The 18,476-nt window shown below is 40.3% G+C and overlaps 1 protein-coding gene across 1 annotated transcript; it reads right to left on the reverse strand.

Annotated features, from left to right (window-relative positions):
- Positions 1-1,713: 1,713 nt before the first annotated feature.
- fgf10a (fibroblast growth factor 10a) lies at positions 1,714-18,004 on the reverse strand. The gene is made up of 3 exons (XM_026297766.1): positions 16,379-18,004; positions 4,407-4,510; positions 1,714-2,491 (listed from the first exon to the last, which is right to left on the reverse strand). The coding sequence occupies exons 1-3, from the start codon at positions 16,830-16,832 to the stop codon at positions 2,291-2,293; spliced, it is 759 nt and encodes a 252-aa protein (XP_026153551.1). The 5' UTR covers positions 16,833-18,004; the 3' UTR covers positions 1,714-2,290.
- Between the last annotated feature and the right edge of the window lie 472 nt (positions 18,005-18,476).

The raw sequence follows: 18,476 nt of genomic DNA on the forward strand, positions 1-18,476 counted from the left end.
TGTCTCAGATAGGAGTTTGAATTCAGATTCCTAAATAAGGATGTGAATGGGAAGTTTTCATATGTGTACCACCAAATAATAAAGACATCTTGGCTTAGGAATGCCAGCCCTTGAACTTTATGAGAGAGGGAGAAAGGGGGAGGAGGAGGTGGGGTCAGTGTCTTGAACACATTTCAAAGTAATTGTACTTGATATGTCGTTTACAGAACACCCAAGTAATCATATAAACAAAGGAGTAGATGCCCTGGGAGGATGAAAGGAAATTTGAATCTCCCTCTGATGCATCATACTTACTCACATTTAGACATGAGTGTTAAGACACCGAGGATTCCTGGGCATAAAAAGGGGATCGAGGACCTTTTTGTAATAAACACAGCAGGATGGACTGACTCTGGTGGGTTCCATCGTACTCAGAAATTACCTTGCAGAGACACACACACACACACACACACACACACACACAGAGAAACAGATGGCAGAGAGTTGAAAGTGATGGATGCAATGGAGAAATTACAACTGCTGCAGCCATGGGCAGAAACATTCGGTTGTTTTTGTCTGTCTGTGTGTGTTTGTGTGATAGCCTTGCTCTAGGTCTGATCCCGCTAATATCTGGAACCCATCCGAACTTTACCAAGACATGAGAAAAGTTTGAAAAACAGTGGGGGGTGGAAATGAAATCGCAGGAGAGAACTAGTTAAAGAAAAAGATTGGAAAGCTAGAGAAGAATAAAGAAAACATGACATCATAGTTAATTAGAGTCAGGTGATAAACAAGGGAGTGATATTTACGTTATACCATATGCCCTGCTCCATGTGTCTTTGTGTCTCAGGGGGCACAGCAACAGGTTTCAGACAAGTAAGGTCAAGGAGGAGGCTTTTCCCAGCTGCTAGACCACACTGATACACACACCTCTTTACCCAGCCACCCGTGTGTGTGCGTGTGCGTGCGTGTGCGTGTGTGTGTGTGGGGTGTGTGTTTTGGCCATTTCTAAAGCCTGTTTTTTCTTTGTTGTTATCACATAAAAGACAGTGTTTATCCTCCAGGAAGCCATGTTTGCCATGTGTACTTGTAAGGGAGAGATTTTTGCAGTGAGAAATAAAACCCCCGGAACTCACCAACCAGGCTGTCTGCTGGGCTCCTTTCAAAAGTCTAATCTCTAACAGAGTCCTGCTTCATGTCTTGGTTTTAGAAAGATGCTCCAATGACTTACTCTATTTGGTATAAATATTTGTGCGTTATTCTTGAATCGTAGTTTGACAAAATAATTTTGAATCACGGTCCACTTAGTGGCTCTGAAGCTTTCAACCACACAGTATTCATCAGGGATTGGAGTTTGCTTCATCCAGGCAGACTGCACACCGATGTGGTTGAAAACTCTTGTGGTCTTCAGCAGATGATATGTGTATTTATTCCCAGGACTTTGAACAGCAATCTTAAAAGAATACAGTAATTCAATTACCTGTGTCAACTGATTCAAAAACCTCATTGAATGTTTTTTTTTTTTTTTAATTTTTATTTATTTTTTATTTCTCTCTTTCCTCTGCACTTATAATATGAGCAACCAATAATTGAACCATAAATCTTTCAAACATTCAGTCAGTCAGGAAGTTAAAGACAAATATATTTTTAGTTTATTTGTGTTTAAATGATTATATTCAAAAAGAAAAGCATAAATGATTTTTTTAAAAAAAAGTTTGTCCTTTATATTTTTTCTTTTTTTTTTGTTAAATATTACACAAATAAATAATTTTAAAGACAAACATCATAGTGATAGACTTGCTACTGTGCTGGGGCTTTCATGACTAAAATCCTTTTCGACTCTGCCTTCTTTTTCTTCCCTGCCTTTCTTGTCGTCGTCTTTCCCATCAGTCAGCTTTCGATCAGCACTTCCTCTTTTCTCTACTCTCTTGCTTCGTTTGCTGCCTGTCATTTTAATTTCTCCCCAGTCAAGCGCTTCACACTACGCAAATGTAGAAATGTGAGTTACTAAATCACGTTTTGGCACAGAAGTAGTTTCTTTTCATATTTTCTACTGTGCCAATGTACTTTATAACTTAAAACAGAAATAATATATACATTGTATACCAATATATCTTGTTTCTTTTTTTAAAAATAGAAATGTCTTTATCCAGTAGAGTTAAATGTCTGTACTGAAGGTTTCCATTCTTTTCTTCCTCAGTGCATCATTCAGATCCCATTCAGATCTGTCCAATGTAGCCATCACTGCAACTCCAAAAAATATCTGGTACCCTGCGTTCTGTAGAGCTCTATTCCTGGCTGATAGGTCCACTCATCGTGGTTGGACCACAATGGGCAGGAAGTGAGTGGCTGTGTTTTTCCTTCGTGTCTTCTTCCCTCGCATTGGCTTTCCGTTGGCGTTCAGTCCCACAAACATATGCTTCTTCTTGTTGCGCCACTCTGCTGAAGCGTAGGTGTTGTACTTGTTCTCTTCGATGCGCTCAATCAGACGACAGTCCGGGCCAAAGTCCCTCTGCAGGATAGACAAGGGGTGTAAGTGACAGACATAAAAATTAAAAGCAGAGTTCAAAAGATATTACAACATATTTAGTGTGTGTTCTGTCTGACATGTGGTAGCTTTAGTCCAAAATACAAATTTGTCTTCAGCTCTTGATCAATGAACCACACGCTGTTGTGATGGTTTTAAGACCTAATTTCAAAGGCAGAATGCTAATACACATCTGTGGTTTACTTGTATATTTTATTAGCAACTTCATCACTTTCTTTTTACTGTAATACAGCAGCTGTCTTCCTAGCATTCATTTACCTTGTCTTTATGCCCTTCTTACTCTGGGTTTGTTTCATTTAGACTTATTTTAATGATTACTAATGCTCTAGTTGTTCCTCTGGACCTTTGAGCACAGCAGCAACATGTTGACATTTTACTTCTTGTGACAACATGGATAAATGAATTCATCAGCTATTGCCAAAAAAATCTAAAAACTGGACATGGAATTCAGATGGCTGGAGATGATGATGATGATGATGATCTTTTACATTACTGCAGTGACCACCCACTGGTACACGAAGGGAAAATGATCTGAGAGAGTAATATTTGTCAGTTTTTGGCTGCCCTTGTGCTTAAGGTAAATGTCGCTTAAACAACCGCTTAACTGGATTCAGTTAATATCACGAGCAAAAATGTACTTGCCCTGCACACACGACACACAAACACACTCAATAAAACTCTCTCTCTCTCTCTCTCTGTCTCTCTGTCTCTCTCTCTCTCTCTCTGTCTCTCTCTCTCTCTCTCTCTGTCTCTCTCTCTCTCTCTCTCTCTCTCTCTCTCTCTCTCTCTCTCTCTCTCTCTCTCTCTCTCTCTCTCTCTCTCTCTCTCTCTCTCTCTCTCTCTGGCCACAGCTGCTGAAATTGGTTCCAGAAGTAAAACTGAATGTTCCCAAAGCAAAATAAGAATATTTACAGACACTGTACAGATTTTTAACTAATGCTGGTGCTCGGTACGACTAAACTGTGAGTGTCCTCGAATTATAATGATTAGTAATAAAACTGTGACATCAACTTATGGTAATGAAATATGAAATACAGTGTCAGCACCATTTTTACTAAGTGGCTTACTGGCCGGATCTTAAAGGTAACTGTTAACATAAAAGAGATATATTGAGACTATATCCCAGACCACATGGTAAATCCTTTTTTTGTTTTCTTTGAGACTTTTCTACAAATCAAATCATGGTAGAAGCTAAAGACAGTCATAATCCTTTTATCCTTTCATTAATCTGGCGATGTAATGAAACAATGATTTCATTTGATTACCACTGGATAAAGAAGTCACTGTCTAAATCCATCAAGTGTAATCAAACGCCAGCTCCTATGCTTGTGTTGCACTGAGCAGAAGACGTCATGGGAATTCAGTTTCAGGCCATGCAACAAAATGCCTCTTTTTCTCTTTCTACCGTGTGTCATTTCATCTGTGGTGTGGCTCCAGAGAGACATGCTGAAAGTTTGTGTCCTTTCAAAGTGAGGAAGAGAGAAAAAAAGGAGGGAGAGAATGAGATGAAGGAAAGCAAGGGAGGGAGAGGGAAACAAGGACTGCGTTTCCCCCAGAGGGACTGAAGCAGAATAGAGAAACTGAGGGATAGTGTTTCTGAATGGAGTCGGAGCAGAGCTGGTGGTAGCAGAGAGGAGAGCTCGCATCGACTAACTGTTCCTATTTCTGGAAAAGAGAGTGTTGTCCATTGTTTCAAGAAAATTTAGATCCACAGTCACTTCTGAGAAAAGTGCCTCTGCTGCTAAACGTTGAGCCACTTTGATTGACATCACCAGTTGAATTTGACAGCCATAAGAAAGTAAAAGTCCTTGTAGAAAAAGCAAACAGAGATTTTGGAGCAACCGATACAGTATAATATATAAAAAGGGCAGATACTCACCGCTCCATATAGCTCTCCCTTCTTGCTGATGGCCAAGTAGTAGTTACTGCTGAGGCCCCTGATGGCCACCACTCCCACATCCACTGACTTGATCTCCAAAATACCTGGTGCAGCAGAGACACAGACACACACATGTCAAAACCTTGTGTGGATGTTTCTTTGTTGTTTTGCTGCCTTTTACATTTTGATAACAGGGAGAATATTTAGGATAAGTAGTTATTTAAGTAATTATTATTTTAGTGTTAATGCCCATGTTGATATTGTCAAGTAATTTTATCAACGTCAGTATAAAATGTGAAAAGGTTCAAGCTGGAAAATGAGGTTAGGATCTGTGTGCATTGCTATTAATTAGTCTCTATAATTTTGCAAATAGCTTAAAAATTCCTAAAATACTGCAGGAGAAACCAGCAGTTTCCTCGTCACAAGTGAAACCCAGTCTTGTCTCCCTCTGGTTTTTTTTTTTTTTTTTTCGTTATGTGACAGTCAGACCTCAGATCGGCCTCTTGCCCTCTGTTCATTTGCTGGTTAGCTTGTGGGCTGCGTGCCCTGAGACTGAGGTGTAAGCCAGGAAAAAAACATTTCTCCATTCTGTGTTTGTTTTTCTGACCATAGGAGCTCAGTCAGGCAGGCACATGGACAGGACGGAGAGAGGCTTTCTAGCTGCCAGACTGGCAAGAGGTCAAAGCGCCCCTATCGGTTTTCAAGCCTGAACCAATTAATAGTTGAAGCTGTGGTCACTGGCTCTTTCTTCTCTCATCCTAAAGTCAGTTACACCAAGCTGTAAAACTATCAGGGGTTTAGTGGATTTGTTAAAGGGGCCAGTAGGAAGTGCAGCCTGGTTACAGGAATAGTCAGAGATTGAAGTGAGAAACAGAAGTATTTCTGAAGTATTTTTGAGCTCTGTTAATATCATTCTTCAGCTTTTCTTAGTTTCCTGTTACAGTAATGGGTGATGGATAACGTTACGCCATGCAGAGCTGCACTGCCAAAACAAACAAACCTGTTTTCATGTACAATAAGATTTCTCTCTGTATTTTCACACTTCCCTATATTTGACAGGGAGGTTTTAAGAGAGTTTTTTTTAAATTGTTTTTGCCCTTCTCTGTATTGTGGCCCCTGGCTGAAGAATACAGGCATTAAACTCTCCCCTCACTTGGTTAATAAAAGCTTGTTTGACTTCAGTAACATTGTTGTAGCTCACTGTGCATCACTTTGGTGTGTTATTACTCACACAGACATGTACCACAATACTGATCTGTCAGGTTCAAAATGTTCCAGCTCGCTACAGCACAGCTGACATTTCTGAGCGCCATAAAAATAAGGTCTCTGTGTGCTGCGCCAAAGGCAGGTCCACCTGTTCAAACCCTTTTTCCTCCTCTCATTTCATGTGGTTTGTCAGAAACCAAAAGCACCGGGTGCTTTTATGGCCCCTTTACCAGAAGCAGCCTGTCTGCCTGCGAGTTAAAAGGCAACACTGCAACAAAAGGCTTAGATTGCAACAACAGGGTTTATGGCAAGGAGTTGGAGAAAAAACAGAACCTGAGCTTGCATCGCAGACATGAGATTTTTGTGATAAATACACAGATGCACAAACTTAAACAATAGACTTAGCCTCTGGTTCTAGTCCTATTTTGTATTTAAAACCTATTTCACTCTCATTCGTTTTTTTCTGCCTCCGTGTGCACCTTGGATCTCAGCCCAACATATTAATTACCATATGAATTTATGTTTTTGAGTCTACAGGAGAAAAAGAAAAGGTTTTACAACCCATAGTGCACAAATAGCGCGGGGTTTACCTAATATAAAAGGCATGGACATTTTCCGCTATCAACATTTTTTTTAACGGCAAACATCTGTGTGTAACAGGGCAACAACTTTAATATAAACAAGCCAAAAAGGTTTCTACCAGTCAAACTGTAACACTGACAGGAGCTACCAGTACAAATAAACACAACCTACCTATCCAACAGTCAGAAACTGTTCATTTATCACTCCATAAAGATCATTACCATGTTTAATGGGTTTTGTAGCCAAATCTTAGCTCCACTGTGACTCCACATCCCTAGGGTAATACAAATCAGCCTTTAGAGTACATTGTTAACATACAATATGCCGAGTGTAGAAACACAGCAGTATCTTTAATACATTGAGAGCTGTATCTTTGATAATGAGTTTTATGCATATTAGAAGATGAGACAATGTAAACAGATGGTGGTGCTAGTTCTCCAGTTTGATGTAATTAAGCTATTGCCTTTAGAAAAGGGTGAAAAAAGATGAAAAGCAACATAGAAAACATGCTGGAGATATGGCATTTCTGTTTGTTTCTTGTATTAGTTTGAGAAGTTACAGACTCATTAGGTTAACACAGATCTGATGTTTTCTTCAGCAGTTATTTTTCTATTGCTTAGTGATTTGCCTTAGGCATGACATTATTTATTCGCTGTTGTACTTTGCCACATTCTGCTTTTTTTGGAAAAACTGTTTTTTGCATATTTCTGTACTTTTTCAGGCTTTTTACACAAATAGAAATTTGTGTAAAAGCAGGTGGACACTTACTGCCTCCCTTCAGTCTTGAGCTGTAACTTCACAGCACATACTGGCAAATAACAGAGGGATAGAAAGTCCACCAGTTTTGGATGAAGTATTGGAGTGGCTTACAGTTATTTTGCAGTGACTCTACATAGATGCTGAGAGCAAATTCTTAATAATAATAATCATTCAAGTCAGATAACAGTATTTTTTTTCTTAAGCAGGATATTCTCAATGTCTCAGCCTTATTTCATTTGTTCAGTCCGCTACTCTAGAATTGTTTCATGTGTTTAATCATTAAGTCGCTGATGAAGGTAAATTGCTGATCAGATCTTGATGCTGTAAAGTTGTGCAGTGGTTTATTTATTAGCTGTGTTTTTCCTGAAGAGTATAGAAAATGGATGAGGAGTCATCACAGCTTTAATTTTTCCATTTACATGGACAAACACAATCACAAACATATATTAAAAAAAATGTTTCCTCAGATGCACACACACACACATATGCTCGTCAGCCCCTGGCCAGTGCCTTTTGAAACAGTCAGTAAGTCTCCAGCTGAACCTAAAGGTTAAGGGAGGTTGTGAAAATGTTTCCACTGTTTATAGAGGGGCTTTTTAGAAGATTATACTGCGGTTGTTCACATTGTGACCTCGAGACTGTGACCAGCTGTGAGTGGGTCCATGGCATGCCTGCAGCCCAGAGAGGTCTCGCTCTGCATTGTGAAATATTGTCGCTTAGTGTCGTGAACCTCCCTCAGCAAGAGCAGTGGAAATGGTTTTATTTCTTTTATTCAACAGCCGGTGTTCGGATATTTGGATGAACCACTGACTTTTCCTGTTTTTTTTGGGGTTTTTTTTCCCCTGCAGTAACTAATTCTCTCATTTGTTTTGGATGTGAAATGTAAATGTGACATCCAAGACACTAAATTTTCATGAAGCAAAATTGCCCTATTATACATTTTTCAAGATTTAATATCTGATTTGAATTGGCTGAGGTCTTAACACCAAGATCATTTTCCTCTTTGATACTGTGGCAGCAGAGTGACTGACGATGCGTATTATTCACTGTGACGTGAGAGTTTATGGCCATGCAACTGCCAGACGCTAACGACAAGTAAACCCTTGCCAGCAAAGAAATAAAAGACACAAAAGAGGAATAAAGGATTTAGGAAAGGAAAAATGGACCACCATTGTCCTGAAACCAGATATGAACTGAATATATTAAACTAGTCTGCTCTGTTTGGCCTTATAAATACAAAACACAACAGGGCAAATTCTTTTTAAAAAAGGTTTTATTAGAAAAGTCTTGTTGCCACTGCTGTGTTTAAGGACTCCCATCGATTTAGTAGGATAAAACTCATAGCTCTATTGTTTTTGGTTGAATAGTTGCGGCTCTTTATGAAGTTTTTTTTGGTTGTATTGTTTGCTTTGCAAGTGCTTGTCAAGAGCATTGGGTTGTAGTGGAACCTGCTATATAGTGTGTGTTGTAAATGTTGAGGTATTGGTTTAGACTAATGTGGTTGACAACAGTATCATTGTGCGCTAAGTGGCCACATCAAAGCCCGTCTGGCCGACAGCTTCGACCGGAGCTGACAAAAATAGGGGCCTGTTTCTGATTTTCAATATGGCCAAATCTCTTTTACAAGTAGTAGGTAAATGGATTTATTTTCAGAATAAATCTTGCCTGTTAAATGCAGTATAAACTGTATTGAAAAGATGATCATGTAAATGAAAATCTATATTTTTTTCCATTAGTAATATTCACACTGCTCCAGATTTCTGAGTTACAAAAAGAAAAACAAAGACTGAATATTCTGCGAACAAGCAAAGCTGTGACCCCCTGTGTGTGATATTAAGTTTTGTCTGCCCGGCTGCTCGTGATTCCAGTTCACATACTTTGAACTTTACCGAGCGCAGCACGACCACAGAAAGTTATGTCACACATGTTTAAGAGCAGCGGGGTGGACCCTAACAGAAATTCACAATGATGTTAATGGTGATTTTATCGAAAGAAGAAAAAGAAACATAACCACCTGAGATATTGTGATTTCTTTACCGCAGTTGACTTTGTAACCTGATAAAGTGCCAGAGCTGCCAGTTTCTGTCAAAACATTTCACAGGCCTGACAAGGCCGGAGTTATGTTTGCAGGCAAAGTGCTGTGACGGTCGTCTGCATTTCACACATTTTTCATTTACAGTTTGGCTGCCAATGCTGAGTTTCCCAACTGTTGTGGTTTGAGTTGTTGGCACTGAACTTTAAGCTTTAGAAATCTTGTTATTTTACACCACAAATGTTATGCATAGACATGGACAAATATTATTCAGTTTGTCACATGCAGCTTTCTCTCTCTGTATGGTTCTTTCTTTTCCATCTCTTTTTCCACATGCACCTATGTTCATATATATACACACACACACACACACGCACACGCAGAGTAATTAACTGGCATTCCTGGGTGCTCTGTTCAAACAGCCAGCTTGTCCAGATGCCTTTCTGGACTCAACTCTGAGCTCTCTTACCTTTGATGACTCCATTAAGAGCCTCACTTTCATGCAGTGTGTGTGTATGTATGTGTATTTGATGGAGGGGCTTTTCCTGAAGCACATGGTGTCTATATTGCAGCAGCCCTGGATGTTATCTGTCACAGATGCTATTCTTCACCTCCTACTGCTTTACTGGCCGGTAATAGTGCCTGTTCACATGCACCAGCCCAACACCAAAAATGACACGGTCATCATGAGGCTTCCAGTGTATTTCTACAAGACCAAAGGGGCTGCAGCTGAGTGTTTTTTTTTGTTTTTTTTTTCTTCTTTTCCTTGTTCGTTCTTTCTGTGAATGGTCTAGTATCTGACCAACTGTCCAAAACCCAAAGATTATCCATGAGCTAAAATTAAACATTGGGCTTTCAGCTTGACAACCATTTGTCAAAAAAATGATCAACTCATCACTTGGCTAATGGTTTCAGGTCTGACCACTGATTTTCATCTGGATCTTTCATTTACATACATTACAAATCTCTGGCTCTGTTTCCAGTATAAAGGGGATTTTATAGCACATGATGAGGGACTCGAGCTTGTGATTGTTCTCCAAAACTAGCACTTGAACTACAGAATGATTACACTGTTTCACATTTAGCTTTTTCCATTAGTTTTGTTTTCCTTCTCAGTGAATCATTTCTAGAACCAAGTAGTCCTGGCTCCAACTTTGCCAATGACCACCTCCATGACATTGCTGGGATTACAAAACATTACAACACTCAGCCATGGAGATGAGTGTGTTGCTGACAGGGCAATTTCCAGTTCTTAATTGTACATGATGATTTCCCATCACTGTTTACTCCACTTTACTCTACTTGCCTGAAATGAGCAGTGGGCTGTGCTTAATGAGCCATATGTTTGCATTCATGCAGTAAATAGGTCTCCATATTGATGATGTAAACTCTGTAAAACCTCAGTAAGATTACTTTGCACTCCCAGATGCGTCAAAACCTCCACGCAAACTTCAGATAGGTATATCTGTAAACTACACAATTATTCATTCAGCAGATTTGTGTTTTACATGTCGGTTATAGTGACTCACACTGAAGCACGATCGTTGTTTAGAAATCAGGTTAATTACTGAGAAGCAAGTTTAAAGTCAAGAGCATCTCCACAGGTTTTATCTTTCCCTGATTGAACCCAGCAAGAATCCTCCTCAGAACAAAAAATGAATGAGGCCGTCCATCAAAACCAAACTGTCCAACACAAGAGTCTTTGCAGATAATCAACTCTTGATGTTTGGAGCCCTTTTCTCTTCAGAGAGCCAGGTTTCTGGAAAGCAGAGGAAGATCTTACAGAATCATGATTTGCTGCTGAAAGAGTTTTGTTTAAGATGCTGCCCGACGATTTGTGCCTCAGTTTGCCTACAGAAATCTGGCAGTCATTTCAGTCTTGTTATAGCTGACACATTAATGGACAGAGCAGGGAACCGACGGGAAAATATCGAACCGCGTTGACAGGAAAAATGTAAACCATGATAGAAAAATGGGACGTATCCTGTCACATACTCTTTGTAAAAACACAGCTAGTATGAAACACACACTTTACAAGGACTAAACATCTTGTATCTTGATGGGGAAACTGTGGATGGTTGTTCTGATCATTTTCAGCGCTGCACGTGTCTTCCTAACACATCCAAAGCATGAGCCCATGCATGCTCTGTAAATGACCTGTACTAGTCGTAATGGGGTCAAAGGGCACTCATACATCTGGACCTCTAGTCCTTCACACTCAGCCCTGTGTGTGAGAGGGAAAACAGTGCTGCTGAAAAGGGCAGGAAGGCCATGAAGTTGTGCAATAGACAGGTTTTTAATATGCGTACACGATACTATTTTTGTGATCATATCTGTTATATTTTATCATTCAGTAATAAAAATGGCAACTGATAATAAAACACAAATTTGTAAAATATTAAACGTGACTATTACTTTTTCATTGCTACACTCAGGAGAGCTTTCCATAATACTGGATGGAGAATGTATTGCGTAACAAGTCATATTGGAAGCTTTAAATGTTTCAAAAGGTTCAGACTATGCTGAATATTTATTAAGACAACAAGTTGTAAATTTGTAAAGCAGGCAAACTAAGGAATGCTCACTCCCTTGCATCATCTGTTTTACGGCACGTATGTTTTCTCAGTGCAGAGAGGTTGTTTTCTTGACTTTGATGGCCTTATTTCTGGGAATAACATCTGTCACAGTCTGAGCATTTAAAGATTCTAGAGATCACAAATTATGTAATAACTTATGTTAAGTGACTTTAAACTTCCAGTAAACACCAGTGAAGGGCTCATTAATCCATCTTTGTTGAAAGCTTGCAACATGATATTGATACTTTGGCTTGGTTTTTATTATCCATTAAGTAATTTCTGAATGTATGAGGCAAAGCTGTCTGTCAGGGTAAAATGACATTGCTCTTTTGCAAGATAATCAATATTATGTAATGTTTCTGCAGTAACAGAAGTCATAAATCAGACTTGACATGATTTGATCCAGACTCCCACTGCAGTTTAGGTATTAAGAGAATATCATCATGGCAAGTGTGTATGTAGAACCAACTGTATTTCTTTTTTTTTATTGTATGGGATGTTATAAGTTGAGTAGGTTAGACAGCCAACTTATTTTCACTAATTTCCACAAAGTGTTGTCTATTTCTTTTTTTTTTTTTTTAAAACACCCTTTCAGTAGCGGCTTGTGTTAATTTCAGTAAAAGAATTTAGTGTTGTCAGAGGCAAGATCACAGAGGCTAAATACATGAATGGGTGTGTAGGTAGTGTGTGTTTATGGTACAGCTGAATGTAATTGCTGATGTTAAACTTGGTTCTGGCAGCTTTAGGAGTACTCGATGATAGGTTGAGTATTTCCTGAACAAGCTTGTGTGGTGACGTTTGCTCTACGCTGTTATTTATGACTGTTAGAGGGGAGAGTCCATGAAGATGTCAAAGTAACTTTGAATGAAAAGCGACGCTGACACTAACGTCTGCAGCATCCAGCACCTCCTCATAACTCTCTTTTATTGGCCACACTGTTACCTTTTCCCACAAGAACCCTAAACACGCTCATCAAACAGAGAGACAGGGGGTACGCTAGCAAAATGGAGACTGTTAGAAACGGAGAAGACTGGGACTAATTTCAAGTAAAAAATCAGAAAGGGCATGAAGTGGTTGTGGTTTTGTAGATTTTATACAAATGTTTCTGAAACATATTTGTTCTACTGATTATGGTATTTCCTGCCATAGTCTTCATGTTTTCAGGCAAATTCTGTCAAATCAAAGGCAATTTTTCTGTAATTTAGTGCAGTGATCTGATTTATTTTGTCAAGATATGGACACTAACCTGTAGCAACTTTTTTTTTATCAAGCCCATTTGTATTAGTAAAAGTTTGAAAGGAACAGATTTAAAGGGGGGAAAAGACTTTTAGAACTCAAATTATAGACAAAAGTACTTTGGATTAGAATTTGCAGGACATTTGGACATCAGTGTTTTATTTGCAAAAGAAATGTATTATAGTCTTGCATTTCAAAATTATTAATGTCAAATTAGTCTTTACTGCTCTAAAGAATGTGAAATTTGTAACTTGTTTTTTGTGGGAGCTTTTACAATCCAGCCACACTGAGAATCAAAGCTCCAGCTCTAGTCGAGTTGGCACCATTCAGTGCTAATTGAGCTACACAAAACCTCAACCCTGTGGTCAAACTGCGAACACATTTGTTGTCCATTTGTTTAATTGCTTTATTGATTTCTTTGTAAACAAGATGCAACAGTGTGAAGGCAACATGGTGAGAAGAAAACAAGGACAGTTATGTTGGTCAGTGGTCGAATCGGTGCTAAACACAAGAGCCCTGCATGATTTCCCTTGTTCTGAGAGAGTGAAGGCCCTATAAGGCAAGATGGACAGACTGGTGTCGTTTACATGAGTACAGGTAAAAGCTTACGTGCACTAGTGAGCCCTCATTCACAATACAGGCCCTAAACATTTGAGCACTGCCCTCAGGTTTGAAATGATGATTAGGAGAAGGCTTGTCTGTGCAGGAGAACCTCGACCCCAGAACTGGACCTAAAACTTCATCACCTCTGACACCATCTAATGACACTCATTTACAATCTTGACCTTCTGAACTTTACCAGACACCAGTTCATGTTAACCACACTAACAACTGCTTTCTCACTAGCTTTCAGTTTGTTGCTTTCACAGAGGAGTGGTCCAATTTTGACAACTTGATATGAAGCTGTCAGATAGTTTCAGATATGAAACACCTGAATTTGAGACAGATCAAATTTAATGCACCACCTTATCATGGCCGAGTAAATGTCGTAGTATGTTTATATGCAGTGCGTTTGCAAACTTGCTTTGCACTGCTTCAAATGAGCCATGTGTTTCTAATGAGCTCATAAAGGCCAGAAACTTGCATCAAAGAACGAATTAGCCCAAAAGTCTCTGTGCAGGTTTGAAGCAGTTATTTTGATTGTGTCTGTTGTAAACCTATACAATATAAATGAACAGTGTTATAATCTGTAGCATATGAAAATAAGCAAGAATGTCACTGAAAACCACACAGACAGACAAACACATCAGGATCTGAGAAGCTATGGGCATGTGGGGAAAAAACCAAAACACGATGTTTAGTATGTCCAGTATGACATCCATGTTCTCAGTTACAGGAGGAGAATTGAATTATGTTCTGTTTGGTTTAGTTCGAAGGGTACAATTTGTTCTCTACCGATTTTTAGAGCACATGCAAAATATGCAGGTGGTGGGCATTAACATAACCATACAAACTGCAGACATGCAAACTGTGCACTATAGTATGACGGTGTGCAAGACAGGCATAAATGTAAACGTTGTTTTATCGCAGCCAAATCTCTCTAGTTTATCACCAAATTTCCAGCCATTGTCTTTTAATTGTAAGCACATTTTCATCTGTGATTCCTATCTGCTAGATACCAAGTATGCTGCCAAGGCAAACTGTGGCCTCAAAGGTTTTGCCTCTATGGCAAAGTCCTCATATTTAAGATTTTTTTTTCTCCAAAACGTTCCTACCTATTTCCCACTACAATCAATTTGCAAAAGCTGTTGAAATTGATGGATAGTGCCTCTAATGCCATGACCTGATGCCATTATAGTTAGTGACACGTTGCACCCTAATGGTTAAGCTCTTTATGTGCATGTGTCTAAAAGTGTGTGCATGTGTGTATCTGCAGGAAAGGGGAGGGAGGACAAGACGCTAATTGAAATTCCTTCAGCCATGTCTGGCAGAGACCTGGTGTCTGAGTGGCACACACACACATACACAATCACACTCATATTCACACTGGCCCTGGCCCTAATAAAAGTGGGCTTTGCCATATGGAGGCCATGCGCAAGACTGGCCTCTCTGTGCTCAGGCATGTGTGTGCATGTGCTCTCAGCAGGAGAGGCTTGTACAGCACCACAGACCCACAGACGGATGCATACAAACTTCTGCCATGTGTATGAAGGTGTGCGAGTGATAAAGATCCATTTATGAAGATTACCTTCCCAGACACACGTGCTTGACATGCTCTGACAGATTCAAACACATGCAGTGGACATAATGCAGCAGGGAGCCTGTTGAATAATCTTAAAGAAATTAGCTCGTGTTTTGGACGTCACCCATCTAATTCAGGGAACTGGCAGAAAAATTCTGGGCAGGTAAATGTGGGAGTAATGTTCTGTTCTCCCTCAACATCTACTGTCAATGTGCCTTTAGGCGATGCCGCTATTCAGAGGCCAGAAGACTGTGGCAGTCCCAGAGAACTTCCAGATGTGTTTAACTAGAAGATAACTACAGACTACAGAATGATAACAGCTGACTTTCTGTTCTGGATCAGTCGTAAATAATTACGTTGACCTTTACAAGTCCTTAAAAGTATTCATATTTGCTAGTGTGCATATTGAATTTTTTGCTGGTGTTTGCATGCTAATATGCAGTTATTGCAATATTGGGGGGGGAATTTATGCAACTGAAAACGGTGCTTTTACTGTGATTCATGTTAATGCATATCCTTAACATGCATCTTCACTAGAGGTTTTGTGCATTTCCAATTATCATCATTGCTCCATTCAATACTAGAGTTAGGGAAGCTTAAGGTACCTTAAAAGTACAAATGAAGTCTCTCTGCGCTTATCGGTGGAAGACCTGACAATCTACGGTGTGAAAGAATGTGAATGTGAAGCTGAGTGGTGCTGACAAAAGATGCATGTGCGCTCAGTGACCCTTTTCGAGATAAATAAAGGTTAAAATCGTATCTCACAGCCTGCTAAGAGTCTGCATAGCCTCATACTTAGCATATACCAAACACTATTATAGCTACAACTCATTCACAGCCAGAAATAAGTGTACTTGTCATTCTCCCCAGTGGTTTGGTAATAGCTGTGTTTCAGATATTTCCTCAAAGAGGAAGAACTTTCTCTGGGCGATTTCTAATTGGTTCCAGTGGATCATCTCTTTTTTATCTGCCTAGCTTACTCATTCTGTTTTCTCCTTTCCTCTCCCACTTTCCTACTGTCGTGCTCTCTGTTCCCAAACTCTTTAGTCTGGCAGAAATGCCTGCCTCTACACATGGAGAAAAGGCTGAAGAGCACGCAGCTCTGCTATTTGTCCTTTAGCCCAGTCACCTGTCTTAAATGTGTTGCTCAGAAAAACAGTCACAAGACGTGTTTTTCAATAGTCTGCCCACTGACATGGACACATAGTAACATTTAAAAGGAAACTTTGTGTAGTGGATTCCTTCTGTGTTAAGATGTTCTGCTAATTTATTGCAAATGAAAAAATCTAAGAAGAAACAAAACACCTCTATCCTGTAAAGCTTACTTTGTAATTCTAGTTGCTATTTACCTGCTGAAAGTCTTCCTGAGAAACACATTCAGAAACAAACTGTGACTTACTGTATGGATCATCCTCGCTTTTGGTGCCGTTAACTTTTCCTTTCTTGTCAATGCGAAGAAAGAATTTTTGGTAGGAAAACAGTTTTCTCCGGCGGACATCTCCTTGTAGATGGTTGTAGCTGCTCCGCACGTGGCGGCCGACGACTGTCGCTGAAGACGATGACACATTGATCTCCCGCGGCAACCTCGCAGAGGATGCGTGCAGCGGTGCGGGTGATGAGAAAGGTGGCGGGTGTGAGCTGAAGAAGTGCAGGGGACTCCCTCCTGGTGCATTATGGTTGTTTTCAGAGTCTGATGGTGACGATAAAGCAGACAGGGGTGTAGATGAGGAGGGTCCGAACAGGAGAAGCGGGAGAAGAAAGGTTAGGGTGAGAAAGAGTGAAGGAGGTCTGCAGCAGGGGCAGGAGGAGAACCAGGCGACCGGTGCACCTTGTGTCACTGTCCATCTACACATGGTAGTGGAGCTGGGAGAGCTGTGGAGGTGCTCAGGGACTGGGGCATGCTGAGCTGGGTGCAGGGAGAGGGAACGAGAGTGGGAGAAACTCCCCCGACCGACCAGCTACACCACCTCTGTGTGGGGAAACCACAATCTCACCAACCTCACTGTGGTGTGAAAACCTGTAGAACAGCTGGATCACAGACCGTCAAGAACGCAGTAGATATGATCAGAGGTTCTTGGTAGCAGATGTGGCGTTATCAGTAATAATAATGGTGATGGAGCAGCTGGTGCTGGTGGTGAAGCCTCTGCTGTAGTCTCTGGTGCTGTTTCTTCCTCAGAAGCGCTGCAGGAATGTGTCAACATCCATAACTCAGATCACCTCACAGTGGGAACAACTGGGTGCTTGCCTCAAAGACCTCTCACCTCTTTCTCTCTTCCCTAGACTGCCTCTTTTTTGCTGCCGGGTGCTCACACATACACACACACTCAATATCTCTTTTTTTTTTTTTTTTTTTTTACGCTCAAAATGTGCACCTACACTCTCACATCCAAAGACACACACAGGGAAGTATCATGTCATTCATATTTGCTACTAAATTTTTATCCACACATGTCCCCAAACAATTTATCTACTCTGGTTCAGGAAAGTGGGTGTCAGGAAGGCAGAGGAGGTCTGGGTGAAAGATGCCAAAATGTTGAGTAAAAAATAAATAAAGTCAAAAATAGAATAATGCTGCTTCTCGTAAAATGTCCAGAGAAATCCACATATGGTGAGCCACAGAAGGAGTCAGAATCCAGAGTTTCTTCCCTTCTCTTCTTTTCTCTTTGTTTCTCTTGTTTTATCTGAGCTGGTCTGAAGTTACTTGAGTGCGTAACTGAGCCCGGGAGCTCTCGTCTTTCTGCCCTCTCTTGTTGTGCGTCTGTCAGTGAGCTGAGCTCCCTATCTCTCCTCTGTCCTTGCCTCTCGGAGTCTGAGCGCTGGAGCAGTGCGTTGCCTCTCTTCTTTCCTCCTGTGTGTGGCTCCCTCTCGTTTGGCCCCCTCCCTCTTTTCTTTGCCTCTCCCTCTCTCCTGTCTGAATCTGGAGTTGCTCTGAGGTGACTGAAGCTGGTCTTTCCTTTCACCCTATTTATCTGTTGCAGTTCTCTAGATGTCATCTCTTAGTGTAATTGAATGTCCATGAAACACATTTGGCTCTGAAAAGTTGTGTGTGTGTGTGTATGCATTTGTGTGTCTGCACATTTATGTGTATGTGTGGGGGTGTGCAGGGGGCTCTGTCCCACCCCATTTTCTCTTCCCCTCCCTCTCCCTCTCCCCTGTTTGATTTCTGTCTCCTCCCCTTCCCAGGCCAAACCCCACCATTTGAGCAGAGCAGGTCCAAAAGAAGGAAAGAAAACCTTTACCTCAAATCAATCTCATTTTTCAGTGCTGTTGGCTCCATCATTCTGTCCTTTTGAATAGGATACAATAAAATACTAAAAATAAGTATTATCCTCTTGATGGACTACATTAACATAGTACTTTTTTTTTAATTTGACAAAAGAAGGCTAGTCTGAAATGCTAAATGTTGATTTGGATTAGAGGGTTATCAGCCCAAGAACAATAAATGAAAAATTAAATATAATCTAAACTTACTAAATTTCCATTTAAGTCAGGAATAA

Source organism: Mastacembelus armatus, chromosome 12 (genome assembly GCF_900324485.2).
Source record: "Mastacembelus armatus chromosome 12, fMasArm1.2, whole genome shotgun sequence".
Classification (NCBI taxonomy): domain Eukaryota; kingdom Metazoa; phylum Chordata; class Actinopteri; order Synbranchiformes; family Mastacembelidae; genus Mastacembelus; species Mastacembelus armatus.